The following is a 22,341-nucleotide window of genomic DNA, read 5'->3' on the forward strand; positions in this document are numbered from 1 at the left end:
AATATTAAGAAACAGAATATAGCAGCATATTAAAAGGCTATATACCATGAACAAATGACATTGATCCCAAGAAAGCAAGGGCAGGTCAACATACAAAAGTCAATCAATGTAGTAAACTATATTTAATAAAGAAAAAACTTTGTCAGTGGATGCAGAAAAAGCATTTGACAGAATGTAACGCCCTTTTATGATTTAAAAAAACACTTAACAAACTAGGAACTTGAGGACATTTCATCAAGCCAGTAAAAGGGCACCTGAGAAAAATATGTAACTAACATCTTACTTAACTGTGAAAGGCTAGAAACTTTCCCTTTGAGAAAAGGAGCAAGACAAGGATAACTGCTCTCACCACTTATTCGAGATTGTGTTGGAGGTTCCAGCCTGAGCAATTAAAGAAGAAAAAGAAAGGCAAAAGAGATATGGAGGTTTTGTGTGTGTGTATGGGGGGGGGGTGATAAAAATGTTTTGGAATTAGATAGTGATGATGGTTGTACAGCATTGTGAACATACTAAAAACTGCCAAATTGTATTCTTTAAAAAGTTAAAATTTTGGACTTCCGACTAAGATGGAGGTGTAGGTAGACACACTGTGCCTCCTCGCACAACCAAAAGAAGGACAACAAAAATTTAAAAACAAAAAACAACCAGCACTGACAGAAAATCGAACTGTATGGAAGTCTGACAACCAAGGAGATAAAGAAGAAACATTCATCCAGACCAGTAGGAGGGGCAGAGATGAGCAGCCCAGCGGAGAGGACTCTCAGCAAGGTGACTTCTGGTGGACCCAGTGAGGTGGCGGACTGTGGAGCAGGGTGGGCAAAGCTTCAGCTGGCCAGCAAAGCAGCAGCTGGTGGAACAGGTGACAGACTGCGCAACGCAGAGTTCCAGAATGCGGAAATAAAGCCTCAAACCTCTGATTGAAAACACCAGTGGGGGTTGAGGCAGCAGCAGGAGAAACTCCCAGCCTCACAGGAGAGTTCATTGGAGAGACCCACAGGGTCCTAGAATGTACACAAACCCACCCACTCGGGAAGCAGCACCACAAGGGCACAATTTGATTGTGGATAGTGGAGGGAGTGACTGCACTCCGGCAGAGAGTGGAGCAAGTGCCATTGCTCCCTATTGGACCCCTCCCCCACGTACAGCATCACAGTACAGCAACCAGTGTTATCCCGCCCTGGTGAATACCTAAGGCTCCGCCCCTTTACATAACAGGCACAGCAAGACAAAAAATATGCCCCAAATGAAAGAACAGATCGAAGCTCCAGGAAAAATACAACTAAGCAATGAAGAGATAGCCAACCTATCAGATGCACAGTTCAAAACACTGGTAATCAGGAAGCTCACAGAACTGGTTGAATTTGGTCACAAATTAGATGAAATAATGAAGGCTATGCTAAGAGAAACAAAGGAAAATGTACAGGGAACCTATAGTGATGGGAAGGAAACTGGAACTGAAATCAATGGTGTGGACCAGAAGGAAGAAAGAAACATCTGAGCAGAAAAGAATGAAGAAACAAGAATTCAGAAAAATGAGGAGAGGCTTAGGAACCTCCAGGACATCTTTAAACATTCCAGCATCCAAATTATAGGGATGCCAGAAGGAAAAGAGGAAGAGCAAGAAATCAAAAACTTATTTGAACAAATAATGAAGGAGAACTTCCCTCATCTGGCAAAGGAAATAGACTTCCAGGAAGTCCAGGAAGCCCAGAGAGTCCCAAAGAAACTGGACCCAAGGAGGAACACACCAAGGCACATCATAATTACATTACTCAAGATTAAACAGAAGGACAGAATCTTAGAAGCAGCAAGAGATCAGGACACACTTGCCTACAAAGGAGTTCCCATGAGACTGTCAGCTGATTTCTCAAAAGAGACGTTACAGGCAAGAAGGGGCTGGAAAGAAGTATTCCAAGTCATGAAACACAAGGACCTACATCCAAGATGACTCTATCCAGCAAAACTATCATTTAGAATGGAAGGGCTGAGAAAGTGCTTCTCAAATAAGGTCAAGTTAAAGGAGTTCATCATCACCAAGCCCTTATTATATGAAATGTTAAAGGTATTTATCTAAGAAAAAAAGATAAAAAAATATGAACAGTAAAAATGAGAGCAAACTCACAGTTATTAACAACCACACCTAAAACCACAACAAAAGCAAACTAAGCAAACAACTAGAATAAGATCAGAACCACAGAAATGGAGATCACATGGAGGGTTATCAACAGGGGAGTGGGAGGGGGAGAGAGAGGGGAAAGGTACAGAGAATAAGTAGCATAAATGGTAGGTAGAAAATAGACAGGGGGAGGGTAAGAATAGTATAGGAAATGTAGAAGCCAAAGAACTTATATGTATGAGCCATGGACATGAACTATAGGGGGAGAATGTGGGGGGGAGGGGGTGTGCAGGATGGAGTGTAGTGAAGGAGGGAAATGGGACAACTGTAATAGCATAATCAATAAAATATATTTTAAAAAATAATAATAAAATAAAAATGAAAAGTTAACATTTTATGTTATGTGAATTTTATCTCAATAAATAAATAAAAATTTCCATAGATACAAGCCTTGCCATTCCTCAGAAACTCATTCCCCTGTTCAACCATAATTGCTGTCATAAAAATCTTAGGTCAAACCAAAACCTTGAATATTGTATCTTGTTTCTGTTTCTTTCTTCTGAAAACATCGATTTTATTTAATAGCATATTTTATGTATATTTTCTATATTTGTATATGCATACATATGCACATATACAGAAAAAAGGAGAGACAGTGTTTTGCTGGCTAACACATTAAGGTTTACAATTACTTTGTTAACTTTTATTGCTAAAAAAGTAATAATTTTTTTCAACATGGCAGACTAAGCATATGTTTCAGCATTCTTCGCCTGCCCAAACTACATTTTTTTTCCAAAAGCTATAATATTTCTGGAGAAAAAAGCAGGAATCATCTTGGTGGATCAGAAATAATAGTTTCTAAAAGTCTAAGGCAGACATAACCAGAGTAAATCAGGAATATGCAGAATATGGCTGCTGTAAAAGTGGAAACAGTCGTATGGTATATCCCTATAGATAGAGTGTATACCAGAAATTAAGAGGTCTAATAATATTAATACTATTCTCATTAAAAATAAGAAAAAAGAGTCAGGAACAAGACAAGATGGCTACATATCCCTGATACTGGAAAAAAAGATACATGAATAGGAATGAATAAAAATAAAACTGTTAATAGTTCTAGATTATGTAATAGTTTACCTAGGAAACTTATTTTTTATTTCTTATTTCAATTACTTATATTTTTATAAGTAATAAAATATTTTTAAATAAGTAAAAATATTTTACTTATTTACTTTTATAAGTAAATAAAATATTTTTATTTCAATTACTTATTGAAGTAGGGCCTTCAGTAAGTAATTAGGTCATGAGGGTGGACCTCTCATGCATAGGATTAGTGCCCTCATACAAGAAAACCCAAAGAGTTCTCTCACTCTCCCTCTGCCATGTGAGGATAGAATAATAAGATGGCATTCTGCTAATAGGAAAGGACCCTCACTAGGACTCGAGCATGTTGGCATCCCGATCTTAAACTTCCATCGTCCAGAACTGTGAAAAATAAATTTCTGTTGTTCATAAGCCACCAAATCTATGAAACTTTATTATAGCAGCCTGAGCTAGACAATTAAAAACAAATATCACAATGAAAGTGCAAAACAGCTTGGAAAAAATTGGAGATAACTTCAGTGTCCCTCAATAGGAAGAAAGTTAAATAATTACGGTACATCCATAATATGGAAAATGATTTTAAGAATTTAAAATAATTTAGTACATGTATAAGTATTGACATGGAACGAATTCTAAGATATAAAAGAAAATATACAACAATATGGTCCCTTTCAAGTTAAAATTTTTAATTTGTATTTTTAATCACATGTATGTCAATATATTTTAGAAAAACAGAAAGCATAATATTGAGTACCTTTAAGTGAATTATTTTGAGGGAAATTTTTGCTTTTATTATCTATTGTTAGAAACTTTAAAATAAGAATATGTTCTTCTACCATATTTTTAGGGGATGAATTGATGATATGTACATAGACAAATGCTAGACAAAAGAAGAGTGGTCAATTCCAATGGGCAAATAATTAACTCCCAAGCTATTCAATCCAGTAAGAGCTGAGTATATTATAAGCTTTATAGATTCTTGTAATTAGCATTCTACGGCCCAAGACTGTAACTAAAGTTTCCATTTTATTTTTACTTTTTGTATATTTGTTTAATTAAAATACAAGAAAGCAAAACAGTTGCATTAACGTACTTACTGACAGATCTCAAAGTTCTCAGTCGTAGAAGACAACCACGAAAATTCAAGCGTAGCACATTTAGACGCCACCTTTGCAGAGTAGACACAATATATTTATCTGTGATCATATTCTTTACTGTGGAAAAATCAATCTAAAAAGGATAAACAAAAGACATTAAAAAGAACTTTAGAATATAAATTTTAAAAATGTTTTTAAATCATCAAGGACTAAAATTTCTTTATCACATCACTAATTTTGGGAGCTTTTGTTGTTGTTTTTCATAGTCCTTCCCAGCTTTAATTACAAACAGATTTTTTTTCATGGTCATTCTTTGGTTTAATGACAAACAGATTCAAAATGTCCAGTACAGGTCGATAGCCCTGGGAGTGGGATCTCACATTCACCCCAACCTGAGTCAATTGTCTTGGAGTGGCCTGGATGTCTGCCATCATCCCAGGTGTGCTCCAAGGTTGCCCCCCACTTCAAAGTCAGTGCAATCTGGGTTAATATTTCTGCCTCATGTTTTATGAGCACAGACTATATGTTGACTCCTTGGCTGTGGGAAAGACAATTTACCATGTGTGGTTTATAAAGACCTTTTCATAAGTTATAATTTGGAGGCCATTCTAGAGTCAAGGAAAGATCACCTGAGTGGACCTGGCAGATTGTGTGTAAATCTGAAGAGCACAGAGGTTTATGTGAGTTCTGAATAGTCAGGGCTGGTTATCTTAGTATTAACAGTATTTTTCAATTGAAAGGGTAAGTTTATGAACATCCAATTTTTTCCTTCTGAACATAGCAATTCTTATTACTAAAGTGTTTGTTATAGTTGTGCCACATTTGAGCACTCACAAACAAAGACAAAAGTAATTAAAACGAGGGGCAACTTAGAATTGTGGAAAGAGAAATGTGCTGATCATAATGAAACTTAACTTCTTATCCTGGCTTTGTTCTTCACTGCCATGCACTCATATGTCCTCCAGCTTTCCCCAGTGAAGTCTCTAAGCAGAAGTGCTGGCTTTTTCTGCCAGGATTCTGCAGGATTTGTCCTAATCTTAATATTGTACATATTCTTTCTCTCTCAGACCATTTGGGTTCATTCTTTCCTTCTTTATGTGTTGTCCAAAGGAAAGAAAAGCAACATCCCCAATCTGTCACAAAGTAAGAAATTTCTTACTTTGAATCTTACTTTACTTTGATTCTCAAAGTGTGGTCCTGGGACCAGCAGCATCAGCATCACCCAGGGCCCTGTTGGAAATGCAAATTGTCAAGCCCCACCCCAGACCTTCTGAGACAGAAATTCGTGGGGGTGGCAACCAGCATTTTGTTTTAACAATCCCTTCAGATGATTCTGATACATGCTAAAGTTTGAGAGTAACTGTCTTAAACTAAAAATAAATGTAAAACAGGAATACTTAATGTGTTAGCTATTATGGGTTAGCTGAGACAGAAGCATAGTTTCTTCTTGCCATTGTTGACAAGATAAGAGTAGAACAGTACAGCCACACAAGGGAATGGTGCTCTGATGGAGTATAAAAATGTTGAGATGACTTATCAAACTAGAGACCCCATCGTTTTGTCAGCTCCTCTTAATCTCTCTGTGTAAATTTTAGAGTTTCTGCAGAAGGGCCCTGGCCATCTATTCATAAATGAGTCTGAGCACATGATATCTTTGGTCTTCCAATTATTAGCAATTAAAGTGCAATAGAAAAGTTAGCTATTAACTGGACTTTAGGCAACAGAGAAAATGTTGCCACTGCAACATCAGTTCTTGGCATAAATGATCATAGTTGTTGAGATTGAAGTATCATCCATAAAACAAAATAGAGAAGTCATCAGGGATTTTCTGTTGTTGTCAAAGACCTCTCCCCAGTGTCTCTTTGGAATGAGAAACACAGACATGTTCTAGGTTACTAGAATAATACAAAAATAGTACAATGACAAGAAAAGTACCAAGGTACCATCCTAGATGTTCACGTGGGAAAACGCCTGAGTGTATGCAGGTCTGTGTGCATGCACGCACACTAATAGCAAATGAGCTTTGTTTACGTGTTATATATTTTAACCAAATTTCATGCTGTTGTTTTATCCTTTTCTCCATATTTTGGGATGGTTTGTTACAGTTTTTGAACTAATAATAGTAGCTAATATTTATTTCATGCTGCTTACATACAGGCTCTACACTCAGAACTTCACTTGCATTGTCTCAATTTCTCTCTGCAGCATCTTGAGTTAGGCACTGGTAAACCTAACAGATAAAAAGGAACTTTGTTTCATTCTAAAAGTAATATTCAATTTATTTCTACCATTTAAATGAAAGAATATTAATAATGTATCTTTTAAAATAGCATTACCTTTTTATCTCATCCTTCAGGCTTGTGCCTGCACAAAAGAGAAACAAGTGTACCTACTCTTGGTGGCCACATAGCCGGGAGCAGGAAAGAAGGTAGTCACTACTACATTTGGCTTAAAGTAGTTCAATCGGAGGAAGATGGCGGCAACATAGGTGGGAGCGGAATCCACTTCCCCGCAACGCCAGGGAAATACCTAGCTGATCTGAGGAGCAGAGCGAACAGCCAACAGTATTCCAGCATATACGAAGATCAGAGACCAAAGATAGAGGACATTGAAAGATCTGACGGTAAGAAGAGTGCTCAAGGACAATAAGGTCCCCGGGAACCGGGACCGTGCGGTACAAGGGCAGCAGAGGCGCCAGCCCTGGTGCAGGGGCTGCGGCAGGAGTCTTGGGAGAGGGCCAGGCTGCGCTGTGAGCAGCCAGGTGCTTGATTGGACCAGGGGGGCTTGAAAAGGAGGAATTTCTCAAAAAGAAAAAGAAAATAGAGACACTCAGGGGCTAGTTAGAGAACTCTCGGTGGTGGCCGAGGCCCCTGGCGCCCCTCCCCCCTCCGCCCCTGGACTGCGAACGCGGAACGCGGGATAAACAGCACCAGCGCTCACCTGAGGTCTGGTTGCCCACGGTCGCGCGCGCGCAGATTAGCGAACGGGGCCCACACCTGAAACCTCCGAGATCATTTGGAGCAGAGACTAGCTGCTCCACCCACAGACCCAAAACCTCGGAACCAAGTACCGCGTGATTCGGTCCCAGGGCGGCCCCGCCCACCCGAGAGTCTCAAGCCCCGGGCGGCTGGATAGGGCCCCCAAGCATAGAGCCTCTGGCTCGGCGGCGGGCTGCGCGCTCACCAAGCGTAGGGCTGGCTGGATGCCGTTTCCCAAGCACAAAGAGGCTGGCGAGTGTCGTAACACCAAGGCCGCTGAACCAGCAGCTTGCAGCTCGCCAGCCTCCCTAGCCTGGGCGGCTCCATCAGTCAGCCGGCTGCGCGCTCAGAGCCCAAATAACGTCACAAACCCAAAGCGGCTGGATTCCCCTGCTGCGCGCGCACGCCTCCCGAGCCAAAGAGGCTGGAGCAGCCTCTTGCGTGTCCCAAGAACAAAGCTGCTGGATTGGCTGATCAACGGCATGATTGCCTGACAGGGACCACACCTACAAAACAGTGAAGAGTGTGACCCGGGAAGGAAGAAAAGTGAAACCAATCCTTCCAACCACCCCCTCCCGTTGCACGGACAGGACAACAGCAGAAATAACCTGAACGGTTTAAAGCCAACAGAAGATTTTTTTTTCCTTTTTTTTTTTCCTTTTCCTTTCCCCCTGAATTCCTTCTTCCTCTCTCTTTTTTTCTTTTTTTTCATTCCTTCTTCCTCCCATCCTTTACCATTTTTATGTCTTCTTCCTGCCTTCTTTTATCTATTTCTATGTTTTAATTTTTGTTAAAATTCCTTCTTATCTTGCCTCCGATCTTTCTTTAATCCTTCTTCCCTCCTTCCTTCCTTTCCTCCTTTCCTATTTCCTTTTTCCCTCCTTCCCATCTTTGGTTTTGTTTTTTGTTTTTTTTTTCCCTTTTCTTTCTCCCCCCTTTTCTATTTTTCCCACAGGTGCGACAACAAAACCTGGAGTGCTGAAAAGACGAGAGTTAGACCGTGTTAAACACATAAACGTCAGCTCAAGACCAGTGAGCACAGGAGAGTAAGGAGACAGCACCACCGAATCCCATTGGCATTCTACCATAGAAGTTCATATCATAAACCCAGGGATTCAGAACAAAGCAATTTAAGACGCAGAGGCCAACAAGAAGAGCCTCACAAACAATGGGAAGACAAAGAAACAATTCCCAAATGAAAGGAAAGGAGGAAGTCTCAGAAAGAATACTAACCGAAAAAGAGGCAAGTCAACTATCAGATACTGAGTTCAAAGCAATGGTCATCAGGAAGCTCACTGAGCTCTCTGAGCTCAAAGAGAACTACCAGAAACTACAAGGAAACTACAATGAATTCACTGCAAACTATATCAACATGAAAAAGGAAATAGAAACTATCAACAAGAGCCAAGAGGAAATGAAGAATACAATTTCTGAATTGAAGAACACAGTAGAAGGAATGAAAAGCAGACTTGATGAAGCAGAGGATCGGATCAGCGAGCTGGAGGATAAAGTAGAAAAAAACACCCAGAAGGAGCAAGAAAAGGAAAAGAGGCTCAGAAAGAATGAAGAGGCAATAAGGGAAATGCAGGACAACATGAAACGTAACAATATCCGTATAATAGGTATACCAGAAGGAGAAGAAGAAGAGCAAGGGATAGAAAACCTGTTTGAAAAAGTAATGATGGAAAATTTCCCTAATCTGAGGAGAGAAAAAGTCACCCAAATCCAGGAATCACAGAGAGTCCCAAACAAGAGGAACCCAAAGAGACCCACTGCAAGACACATCATAATTAAAATGGCAAATTTCCAAGACAAAGAGAGGATCTTAAAGGCAGCAAGGGAGAAAAAGGAAGTAACATACAAGGGAGCCCCAATAAGGTTAGCAACTGACTTCTCAATGGAAACGCTCCAAGCCAGAAGAGAATGGCAAAAAATATTCCAAGTAATGAGAACCAGAGGCCTCCAACCAAGACTACTTTACCCAGCAAGGCTCTCAATCAAGATAGAAGACCAAATAAAGAGCTTCCCAGACAAAAGAAGTCTAAAAGAATACAGCTCCACCAAACCAGCTCTGCAAGAGATGCTAAAGGGACTGCTTTAAGGAAAGGAAGGAGAAGAGAAAGACAGAGGAACACAGGTAGGAAATAATGGCAATGAATAACTACCTATCGATAATAACCTTAAATGTAAATGGATTAAATGCTCCAATCAAAAGACATAGAACAGCTGAATGGATAAGAAAACATGACCCACACATATGCTGCCTACAAGAGACCCATCTCAGGACAAAAGACTTACACAGACTGAAAGTGAAGGGCTGGAAACAAATTTTCCAAGCAAACGGACAGGAAAAAAAAGCAGGGGTAGCAATACTCATATCAGACAAAATAGACTTCCAAAGAAGGGCCATAAAGAGAGACCCAGAAGGTCACTTCATAATACTCAAAGGAAGAATCCACCAAGAAGACATAAACATTGTAAATATATATGCACCCAACATAGGAGCACCCAAATACATAAAGAAAATCTTGGAGGATTTCAAAAAAGATATTGACAGCAACACAATTATAGTAGGGGATTTTAACACCCCATTATCAAAAATGGACAGGTCTTCAAACAAAAGATTAACAAAGATATTGTGTCACTTAACAATACCCTAGAGGAAATGGACTTAACTGTTATATACAGAGCTTTTCATCCCAAAGAAGCAAAATACACATTCTTTTCAAGTGTCCATGGAACTTTTTCAAAGATAGACCACATGATAGGACACAAAGCAAGCCTCAACAAATTCAAGAAAATTGAAATCATATCAAGCATCTTCTCTGACCACAAGGGTCTGAAACTAGAAACCAACCTCAAGGGTAAAAACCCAAAACACTCAAAATCATGGAGACTGAATAGCATGCTATTAAACAATGAATGGGTCAAGAACGAGATTAGGGAAGAAATCAAAAACTTCCTGGAAACAAATGAAAACGAACTCACAACAACCCAAAACCTATGGGACACAGCAAAGGCAGTCCTGAGAGGGAAGTTCATAGCAATACAGGCCTACCTTAAGAAGATAGAAACAGTTCAAACAAACAACCTAACCCTACGCCTATAAGAACTGGAGGAACAACAACAAAGACAGCCCAGAGCAAGCAGAAGGAAGGAAATAACCAAGATCAGAGCAGAACTAAATGACACAGAGACTAAAAGCACAATTCTAAGGATCAATGAATCCAGGAGCTGGTTCTTTGAAAAGATAAACAAAATCGACAAGCCTTTAAGTAGGCTTATCAAGAAGAAAAGAGAGAGGATCCAAATAAACAGAATTAGAAATGAAAGTGGAGAGATTACAACTGATACCACAGAAATACAAAGGATCGTAAGAAATTACTATGAAGACCTGTATGCTAAGAAATTTGAAAACCTAGATGAAATGGACACATTTCTAGAAAAATATAATCTTCCAAAACTGAATGAAGAAGAAGCAGAAAACCTGAACAGACCAATATCAGCAAAGGAAATTGAAGCAGTCATCAAGAAACTCCCATCACACAAAAGCCCTGGACCGGATGGTTTCACAGGAGATTTCTACAAAGCATTTAAGGAAGAACTAACCCCTATCCTTCACAGACTATTCGAAAAAATCCAAACTGATGGAAGACTCCCAAACTCTTTTTATGAAGCCAACATCATCCTAATCCCCAAACCAGATAAAGACACAACGAAGAAAGAAAACTTCAGGCCAATATCGCTGATGAACATAGACGCTAAAATTCTCAACAAAATATTAGCAAACCGCATCCAGCAATATATTAAAAAGATCATCCACCATGACCAAGTGGGATTCATCCCAGGGATGCAAGGATGGTACAATATTCGCAAATCAATAAACATAATACATCACATCAACAACAGCAAAGACAAAAATCACATGATCATATCAATAGATGCGGAAAAAGCGTTCGATAAGATACAGCACCCATTTCTGATAAAAACACTCAGCAAAGTGGGAATAAAGGGAGCAGTCCTCAACATAATTAAGGCCATATATGAGAGACCTACAGCCAACATCACACTCAATGGACAAAAACTTAGAGCTTTCCCACTAAGATCAGGAACAAGACAAGGATGCCCTCTCTCACCACTCCTATTCAACATAGTATTGGAAGTCCTAGCCACAGCAATCAGACAAGAAAAAGCAATAAAAGGCATCCAAATTGGAAAGGAGGAAATGAAACTGTCACTGTTTGCAGACGACATGATAGTGTACATGGAAAACCCTATAGACTCCACTCAAAAACTACTCGACCTAATAAATGAATTTGGCAAAATAGCTGGATACAGAGTCAATACCCAGAAATCAAAGGCATTCCTGTACACCAACAACGAAACTGCAGAAACACAAATCAGGAAAAAAAATCCCATTCGATATAGCAACAAGAAAAATAAAGTACCTAGGAATAAACCTAACCAAGGAGGTAAAAGACCTGTACTCAGAAAACTACACAACACTGAAGAAAGAAATTAAGGAAGATACAAACAAATGGAAGCATATACCATGTTCATGGATTGGAAGAATTAACATCATCAAAATGGCCATACTACCCAAAGCAATTTATAGATTCAATGCAATCCCTATTAGAGTACCCATGACATATTTCACAGATATAGAACAAACATTGCAGAAATTCATATGGAACCATAAACGACCTCGAATAGCAGCAGCAATTTTGAGAAAGAAGGACAAAGCAGGAGGTATCACAATACCTGATATCAAACTGTATTACAAGGCCACGGTAATCAAAACAGCCTGGTACTGGCATAAAAACAGGCACATAGACCAATGGAACAGAATAGAGAGCCCAGAAATAAACTCAAATCTATACGATCAATTAATATTTGACAAAGGAGGCAGGAGCATAAAATGGAGCAAAAACAGTCTCTTCAACAGATGGTGTTGGGAGATCTGGACAGCTACGTGCAAAAAAATGAAACTCGATCACCAACTTATGCCATACACGAAAATAAACTCAAGATGGATAAAAGACTTAAATATAAGCCGTAACACCATAAAAGTCCTTGAGGAAAACATTGGCAGGAAAATCTCAGACATTCCACGCAGCAACATCCTCACAGACACATCCCCTAAAGCAAGGGACATAAAGGAAAGAATAAACAAATGGGACCTCATCAAAATAAAAAGCTTCTGCATGGCTAAAGAAAACAGCACCAAATTACAAAGAGAACCAACAGTATGGGAAAACATATTTGCCAATGATACCTCAGACAAGGGCCTGATCTCCAAAATATATAAAGAACTCACACGACTCCACTCCAGGAAGACAAACAACCCAATTAAAAAATGGGCAAAGGACTTGAACAGACACTTCTCCAAGGAAGACATACAGAAGGCCCAGAGACATATGAAAAGATGCTCAGCATCACTAGCCATCAGAGAGATGCAAATTAAAACCACAATGAGCTATCATCTCACACCAGTCAGAATGGCCAACATAAACAAATCCACAAACAAATGTTGGAGAGGATGCGGAGAAAAGGGAACCCTCGTGCACTGTTGGTGGGAATGCAGACTGGTGAGGCCACTGTGGAAAACAATATGGAATTTCCTCAGAAAACTAAAAATGGAACTGCCCTTTGACCCAGTAATTCCGCTGCTGGGATTATACCCTAAGAACACTGAAACACCAATCCAAAAGAATCTGTGCACCCCAATGTTCATAGCCGCACAATTTACAATAGCCAAGTACTGGAAGCAACCGAAGTGCCCATCAGCAAATGAGTGGATCCAAAAACTATGGTATATTTACACAATGGAATTCTACGCAGCAGAGAGAAAGAAGGAGCTTATACCCTTTGCAACAGCATGGATGGAACTGGAGAGCATTATGCTAAGTGAAATAAGCCAGGAAGTGAGGGACAAATACCATATGATCTCACCTTTAACTGGAACATAAGCAATAGAAGGAAAAAGCAAACAAAATATAACCAGAGACATTGAAGTTAAGAACAATGTAACAATAGCAAGGGCGGGGGTGGGGGGTGGGGGCGGGGACAGTGGGTAGAGGGGATTACAGGAACTACTATAAAGGACACATGAACAAATGCAAGGGGGAGGGTGGAGAGGGGGGAGGGAAGTGGGTTCACCTGGGGTGGGGTGAAGGGATGGGGAGAAAAGGCATACAACTGTAATTAAATAACAATAAAAAAAAAAAAAAAGTAGTTCAATCTCCTTTAAGAACTAAAATTATGTCCTGCATCGCATAACGACGTTTCAGTCGATGATGAACCTCATATAATGAAGATGGTCACATAAAATTATAACGGAGCTGAAAAATTCCTGTCACCTAGTTAAGTTGTAGCCATTGTAACATTGTAGCATAACACATTACTACTCACTTGTTTGTAATGATTGTGGTGTAAGCAAACCACTGTGCTGCCAGTTTTAAGTATAGCACGTATAATTATGCACAGTACATAATATTTGATAATAAATTACTGTGTTACTGGTTTAGCTATTTAATACTACTTATCGTTCTTTTAGCATGTACTCTATTTATTAAAAAAAAACTTAGCTGTATAACAGTACGCTGTGTTATGCCAGCAGCAGCCTCATACATCTCTTGTTTACCACATCTTAATGCATCATTTGCTCTTGTGCCTGACTTACTCTCATGTTGTTTTTTACAGTAACATGCTTTACAGGCTTGTAGCCAAGGAGCAATAGACCATACTGTATAGCCTAGGTGTGTAGTGGGCCACACCATCTAGGTTTGTGTAAGTACACTGTATGATGTTCACACAAGGACAAAGTCACCTAACTGTGCATTTCTCCGAGCATATCCCCATTGCAAAGCGGCACATGACAGTAAAGACGTAGCTCCAGGTGGTGGCTACTTACACAGTTCCACAATGAGCCTATTTGTATCATTGACATCCAGGAGTGAGAGACTTGACCACATATTACCACATCTCTTAAACTGAGGTAGAAGAAAATCTAAACACAAAGAAAAATATATACAATTTTGAAAAATATGAATTTTTATATAACTCTTCCACTTACCTTTCTGCTATTAATAACGATAATGTAATTCATATATTGTAGAAGCAGGGAATTAAGTGCTGGAAATTTATCTGAAGATAAGCACTTTAACTAAAGTGCTATAAATTATCTGTTGAAATAATGTGATCTTTTCAATTGACCGTTGCAGAGGATGGTGAGAAAGACAGGCAGATTTATTTTCTGAATGAAAGTAGAATCTTCTAGAAAATTAGTGATTTCTAAATAGTAGCTGGTATACAGAAGGCATTCAATAATACTTTGCTGAACTGAGCCAGATTTTTTTCTAAAATTATAGGATCCCTGGGAAAGATCAATAAACCCACCATGGCTTCTATCTTTAGGAAAAAAATGATAAACTAGAAAATCTGGAAATCCTCTTGATATAAAATATCATTAAGTATTAAATAGTTAAAAATATTTCTTTACATTTTTAAAATTCAGCTTTATTGAGGTATAGTTGGCATACAAAATTTTAAGATATTTAAGGTATACATCATGATTTGATATACATATACATTGTAAAAGGATTCCCCCCCATTAATTCATTCATCACTTTACATATTAATCTTTGTGTATGTATGAGAGAGAGAACATTTAAGTTCTAGTCTCTTAGCAAATTTCAATTATATAATACAGTGTTATCAACTACAGTCACCATGTTTTACATCAGATCCTCAGACCGTATTCATCTTACAGCTGAAGGTTTGCATCCTTTTACCAACCTCTCTCTATTTCTCCACCCCCAACCCCATACTTAGAGAGTATGTTTACTCTCAAAATCAAACATATTTTTGTTAAATCATTTTCATTGCTATTCTATTACAGTTGTCCCAATTCTCCCCCTTTGCCCTCCTCTGCCCAATAAGGTAGTCAGTGAAAGACAAATACCATGTGATCTCACCTATAAACCAAACATATATTTTTTTAAATAACAGATTTTTCAAGAAAGTAAGGAGAATATCCAGGGAACCAATCTTTGCAAACCCAGACTCAAAATAATGTGTACAGGCTATAGTTGCTGGGATAGGGAAGCAGTAGGGATGATTGCTGCTTTCCATAACAAATAGATTCAGATTTTACTGGCCATGCAGGGGCAGAAAAAGCCCCTAGGCTTGTACAAAGCTGGAAGTCATAAGGGAGTGGGGGTGTGGGGTATGGGGCAGGGAGAGGGAGATAGATCCAGGATTATGAGAGAGATTAAAAAAGAAAAAACTACCTATTGGCAACAAATACCTTGCCTTTGATTTTAAAAAATTTCCCAAAGAATTTGTAACCAAACCAGCTATTCTGAATTTTTAAGGGCCTTGAATTTTTAATTATTTGTGGGATCCAATTTGAGTCTATTACCATTATAATTGGATTTGATAATAACATGCAAAGAATTTCCAAGTCAATAGGAACTATGGGACATTTGGCAGAAATGAATACCACTCTCTCTAAAGAGACAGACATATCCTCAAATCAGCTATTGTAGGATTTCCACAGATTAAGTCCCAACAAATTAAGCTCTCAGTAAAAATTACAAAACACATGAAGAAAAAAATGCAACTATATTCAACAACAGAAAAACAATAACTTTATTAATAAAATTCTCAGGTAGTAATTAAATAACATTAAGGTGAAAAAGGGATACAAAGAAAATTAAATTCTTGGGAAAACATGTTGTTGAAAAGGGACTGGGCAGATTTATAAAGGAACCAAATAAAATTTGTGAGAATTAAAAATATAATTATTAAAATTAAAAATTCAGTGTTTACATTACATAGCAGTTGAAACCTAGCTGATAAGAGAGTTAGCAAACTGAAGTACATATTTAAAGAAATTACAGATGATAAGGCATAGACAGAGAAAGAGATGGAATGTACATAGGAGGTTAAGAGACACGTTTTACAACATGAAAAGGTCCAACATTCTATATATCTTTATAGAATGTCTAGAAGTAGAGAACAAAGAAAATGGAATCAAAGCAAAATTCAAAAACACCACAGATAAAAATGTTCCAGAACTGATGAAAAGCAATAATTCTCAGTTTCAGGAAGTACACGAAATCCCAAATGGGAAAATCAAAAGACACCATGGCATTATAGTGGAATTGCAAAAGGGCAAAATCAAAGGAAAATCCTAAATGTAACTAGAGACAGCTTATCTGCTGAAGAGTGTCACTTAGCAACCACAGAAGACAGAATGCAGAATATGTATCAATCTCAGATACCACATGCAAGTAAATTACAACTCAAGGGTCAACATTAAGTAAAGACACTTTAAGACAATGATTAAAAGAGCCTCCACAGACTCTTCACAAAAGAGCTTCTAAAGGACTCTGGAGTCAGAAGAAAGGAGTCAGATGGAAGTAGTCATGATAAGCAAAGGAACTAATAAGTACAAGGGTAAAGCCATTAACCTTACACAAAGGTTTGATGATGATGGCCAAGGTGGGGGTACAAAACAAGGTGGAACAAAACACTGGATAACACTAATATTCTAAAACTAGAGATTGTTTTCTTAATTTTAGTAATTATTCCAGAAGAAAGAGTATATATTCATTTACTTTAAGCTTTAATAGGGTAAATGCACATGCTAAAAATATTTAAGAGAAGTCACTGAAATAGTAGAAATAGCATGTATATGTTCTAAACATGAAAATGGGGATAAGGAGGTAGATTTTAAAACTCAATAAATAAAAGTAAGAAAAGAAAAATAAGCATATAAAAAGGGGGCTGGATAGTATAAAATGAAATGAGAAAAATAAATCCAAGTATATATAGTAACAGTAAATTTAGCAAAATTCACTGGTTAGAAGGCAAAGATTATCCCTAATAATGCTTTTGCTTTACTATTTTTCCCTCTGATATTAATATACCTATTATGTCTCATGTGTGTTTGTCTTGTTCAGTATAGTATTTTAGGTGGATTTTTAAAGTTTATTTGATGAAGAGAGTCACTGTTACCGAATAGAGGTGGAGTCCTGCTGCCTGTTGCCCATAAATTCTAGAGGCAGAAGTTTAGTGAAAAAGGAAAGGGGTCTTTTATTCAAAAGCTATACAATTTTTTTTTTTTTTTGAAGAATGTCAGGCTTCTGCCTCAGAGCCCATTCCCTCTAGCAGACGCAGAGAAAAACCCCACCGCACTTTGCCAGATTAGTTCAAGGCTGAACCCAGAGTTCCTTCTTCCATCTAACAATACTGCCCTTGGGGGAACGGAGGTGGCTGCAGAACGACCACCCAGGCAGCTTAGCTGGTTCCCGCTAGCAGTCCAGCTTCAGGCACCTTTCTGGAGTTTGCCAGCGCACAGCCTGCACCACCACACGACCACCTCATTGCCACCTCCACTGCTCCTGGCTCACAGGGCCCAAGTTCACTGCCAGACTACGCAGTCTCCAGAGCCCACCCACCCAGGAACAATCCGGCCTCCGGCAGGGTATGAGAAGGGAAGGTCAAGGGGCCAGACCCTCTCTGCCCTCTGTTTAAATTTCCCTGCCCAAAATTCCATGCACTCCAGAAGTGGCCAGCACTCCAGCCAATCCTGTAGGTTTAGACTGGCAGGTTGGTACCTCCCCATTGCTGCCATGTTAACCTTTAGGTACACGTGTCCCTGTGACCTTTTGTTTTCCCTTCAATCAGGAGCTGGAAGATGGGGTAGGAGGGTTTTTCCCGTGTCAATCACACTCACCAGCCTGCAGCGTCTCACCTGGTGGTGTGGAAGTTGTCATGCTGTGTTGTGCTAGCTCAGTTGCTGGGGCAATGTGATGCTGCCTCTCTAGTTTGTTTAACCTTTACCTGGTAGCAGCCTCTCCCAGGATGAGCTGCCTGGCTGCCCCTCCCCTCTCACCAGTGATCCCACAAGATTCCCCTGTATTATCACTACATAATAGTTAAAGAAAACAATTAAACAAGTCACTGGATGTATATAACAATTATAAATGTGTGAGCATCTAATAACATAGCCATGAAGATACAAGGAGAAATTTAAAAATTCACAATCATGATGAAAGGTTATATGAAAGTTGATAAATTAATGTGAGGAAATAAATTTCCCCTGGATTTCTCAGTGCTTTAAAAAGCTCTAGCTTCTGGAGACTCAGAAATCTATTATGATATATGTTTTGTCCTTACTTCCCTCTACAAACACTTTACTTCCCACATATTAAGGGGATTAGATCTGTAGCTATTGCATAATTAATGTCTCTGATCCAAAAGGATAATAAAATTTTTCTCATCACCCCAAGAAGGTCAAATGGTTATAGTATGGACTAGTCCGCTGGGTCAGGTTCCCAAGGTATCAGAAAGTCCCCCAAAATTTACATTTCAAAGAGAAATGTGTCCCAAGACTTTTGAGATATCTGTAGGTCATAAAAACTGGAGGAGAGATTATTTGTCCAGGGGTTCTTGCTAAGATCGAGGCGTAGGTAGAAACCCTTCACTTCCTCTCACAACCAAAAGGAGGATAACAACCAATCTAAGATCAATAAACAACTAGAAGTGCCAGGAAATCAAACTGCACAGAACTCAGACAACCAAGGAATTAAAGAGTCAACCATACCAACCAGACCAATAAGATGGGTGGACGGAGAGAACCTGTTGCAAGGTGGCAGACCATGGGGGCAGGGCTGGCTGAATAGGAAACTGAGACTCAGAGCTGACTGTGGACTACAGTGGGGGCTGCCACGGTGGGAGAAACTGCCTGTCTCATGCAAGAGTTCATTGGAAGGTGGAGCTAGAGCCAAGCAGGTGAGCTGCATTGTTCCCTCTCTGGCCCCTCCCCCACAGAGAGCCCCCCAGTGCAGCAAGGAGGGTTGCCCTGCCCTGGGAATACCTAAGGTCCCACCCCCTTACAATTTAACAGGAGTGCCAGGACAAAGAAATGTGGCCCAAATGAAAGGACAGAGCAAAACTCCAGAAAGAGAGCTAAGCAATGGAGAATTTAAAGTCCTGGTAATCAAAATGCTCACAGAACTGATTGAGCTTGGTTGAAAAGTGAAAAAGCAAGTGAAGGATACCCAAAGTGAAATAAAGCAAGATATTCAGGGAACCACAGTTACAGGAAGGAAACTAGGACTCAAATCAACAATTTGGAACAAAAAGAAGAAATAAGCATCCAACTGGAAGAGAATGAAGAAACAATTCAAAAAATGAAGAGAAGCTGAGGAACCTCTGGGACAACTTTAAACATTCCAATATCCAAATTATAGGGGTGCCAGAAAGAGAAGAACAAGAGCAACAAATTGAAAACTTATTTGAAAAAATAATGAAGGACAACTTCCCCAATCTGGCAAAGGAAATAGACTTCCAGGAAGTCCAGGAGGCTCAGAGAGTCCCAAAGAAGTGGGACCCAAAGAGAAACACATCAAGGCACATCATCATTAAGTTACCCAAGATTAAAGATAAAGAGAGAATCTTAAAAGCAGCAAGAGGAAAGGAGAGAGTTACCTACAAAGGAGTTCCCATTAGACTATCAGCTGATCTCTCAGAAGAAACCTTGCAGCCAAGAAGGGGCTGGAAAGAAGCATTTGAAGTCATGAAAGGCAAGGGCCTACATCCAAGATTACTCTATCCAGCAAAACTACCATTTAGAATGGAAGGGCAGATAAAGTGCTTCCCAGGTAATGTCAAGTTAGAGGAGTTCATCACCACCAAGCCCCTATTATATGAAATGTTAAAGAGACATAGCTAAGAAAATAAAGAAGATAAAAAATACGAATAGCAAAATGACAACAAACTCACAAGTATCAACAAATGACCCCCCCCCCCAAAAAAAAGAAAAACAATGAAAACAAAAACTAAGCAAACAACTAGAACAGGAACAGAATCACAGAAATGGAGATCACATGGAGGGTTTTCAGTGGGGAGGGGGGAATAGGGGGAAAAAGGTACAGGGAAGAAGAAGCATAATTGGTAGGCATAAAATAAATATGGAGAGGTCAAAAATGGTATAGGAAACAGAGAATTCAAAGAACTTATATGTACAACCTATGGACATGTACCAAGGGAGGGGAATGCTGGAGGGTTGGGGCAGTACACAGTGGAGGAGGAATAAAGGGGGGAAAATTGGGAAAACTATAATAGCATAATCAATGAAATATACTTAAAAAAAACTGGAGGAGACACTAGAGCTTAATCTGGGCCCTGGGGGGAGGTCCTGCCTCCCTCTTTCACATTTAAGGACTCACCTGATTAAAGACCCACCCAGATTACTAAAGATAATCTCACCATCTCAAGACCTTTAACTTAATCATGTCTGCAAAGAGTTTTTTTGCCACCTAAAGTAACAAACAGGTTCTGAGGATCAGGACATGGATATCTTGGCGGGGGGGGGGGGGGGGGGGGGGCTATTACTCAATCTATCACACTCTGTAAGGAAATGATAAACACAAAATTTAAAAAGTGATTACATCTGAAGGAGGGAAGAGAATGTCATCGGGAGGCTTTAACTGTATTAATTAAAATTTAGTTCTTAAACTAGGTGGTGATTACACATGTTCATTATAATATGTTTCTTTGCATGCCTTAAATATTTTATTTTAATAGCTCCACTTTTGAATAAACTAAGAATAAATTTAATTATGTTGAAAGATTAGTACACTGAAACCTACAAAGCATTACTGATAGAAATTAAAGAAGACCTATAAACAGATATACCATGTCCATGCATTGGAAAATATAAAAACAATTAAAAAAGGAGAATTGAATCAGAATTTGAAATATGTCTATGAATAAATAAATGCACACCATACAAACATGAGATCAGAGAGTTTTACAAGAGTATTATACCAATTTTCCAAGGAATAGATAATACTAACAAGAAAAATATTTAGATGTCAATACCACCCAAAATGATCTATAGATTCAATGCAACCCCTATTAAAATTTCAATGATTTTTTTTTCAGAAATTAAGAAGTCAATCCTCAAATTCATATGGAATTGAAAGGGGGCCCAAATAGCAAAAACAATGTGAAAAAGGAGAACAAAGTTAAAGGACTGACAATTCCCAATCTTGAAACTTACTACAAAGCTACAGTAATCACAACAGCATGATGTTGGCATAGGGATAAATAAATAGACAAATGTGGTAGAATCGAGAATTCAGAAATAAACCTGTACATCTATGCTCAACTATTTTTTGACAAGGATGCCAAGACTGTTCAATGGGGCAAGAACAGTCTCTTTGACAAATGGTACTGGAACAACTAGGTATCCTAATTCAAACAAATGGATTTGGACCCCTACCTCACACCACATACAAAGTTAATTCAAAATGGATCAGCAACCTTATATTTAGGAGTTTTATGGTTTTTAGCTCTAAATATGAGCTAAAACCATAAAAATCCTAGAAGAAAACTTAGGGTAAGTTTTCATGACCTCGGGTTTGGCAATGGATTCTTAGATATGACACCAAAAGCATGAGCAACAAATGAAAAAATTAATGAGACTCCATCAAAATTTTAAACTTTTGTGCATCAAAGAATTTTATCAAAAAGTAAAAACTTCACTTTTTGTTGATATATACTACAAAGGGAAAAAATATGCCACTAATTAAGTCAGTCATTGAAATGGCTAAGAAATATTGGAAAGGTATGAGAGTAGATCAGATGGTCTGAAAACTGTACTTGCACAGTCTGTGTATGAACAGTACTTGTCTAATATTTTTAAGAGAAAGGAAATGCTATGACAGGGCCTTTGTCCAGAGAGGTAAAAGCCACCTAGAAAAGAAGTTGCAGCACAGAACGGCAGTAGAAGCATAGGGTCAAATTTCTGAGGGCGTAAGAGATACAAGAAAAAATGGTTTGTGTAAGAGTTGTGAACGACTTAAAGAAAGAGGGAGGCAGGAAGCAGCCCTAAGGGCTTAAAACTAATAGAACTAATTAAGACTAATGTGAATGATTAAAAGAGTACCTCTGAGTACCCCCAACACAGAGGAAGTAGACAGGAGGAAAACTAGGAGCACAGCTGCCCTGGGTGGACTGAGGCTTTTTT

The 22,341-nt window shown here is 38.8% G+C and overlaps 1 protein-coding gene across 2 annotated transcripts in view; it reads right to left on the reverse strand.

Moving 5' to 3' along the window:
• The window catches only part of FBXL13 (F-box and leucine rich repeat protein 13), a 287,440-nt gene that overhangs the window by 181,141 nt on the left and 83,958 nt on the right, over positions 1–22,341 (reverse strand). For both annotated transcript variants that reach the window (XM_045193852.3, XM_024558073.4), the window contains exons 8-9: positions 14,209–14,304; positions 4,318–4,450 (exon numbers count right to left, since the gene is read on the reverse strand). In XM_045193852.3, the coding sequence (XP_045049787.2) occupies positions 4,318–4,450; positions 14,209–14,304 (229 nt within the window). The remainder of the gene's footprint in view (positions 1–4,317; positions 4,451–14,208; positions 14,305–22,341) is intronic.

The sequence above is a fragment of the Desmodus rotundus genome, chromosome 6 (genome assembly GCF_022682495.2).
Source record: "Desmodus rotundus isolate HL8 chromosome 6, HLdesRot8A.1, whole genome shotgun sequence".
Taxonomy (NCBI): Eukaryota; Metazoa; Chordata; class Mammalia; order Chiroptera; family Phyllostomidae; genus Desmodus; species Desmodus rotundus.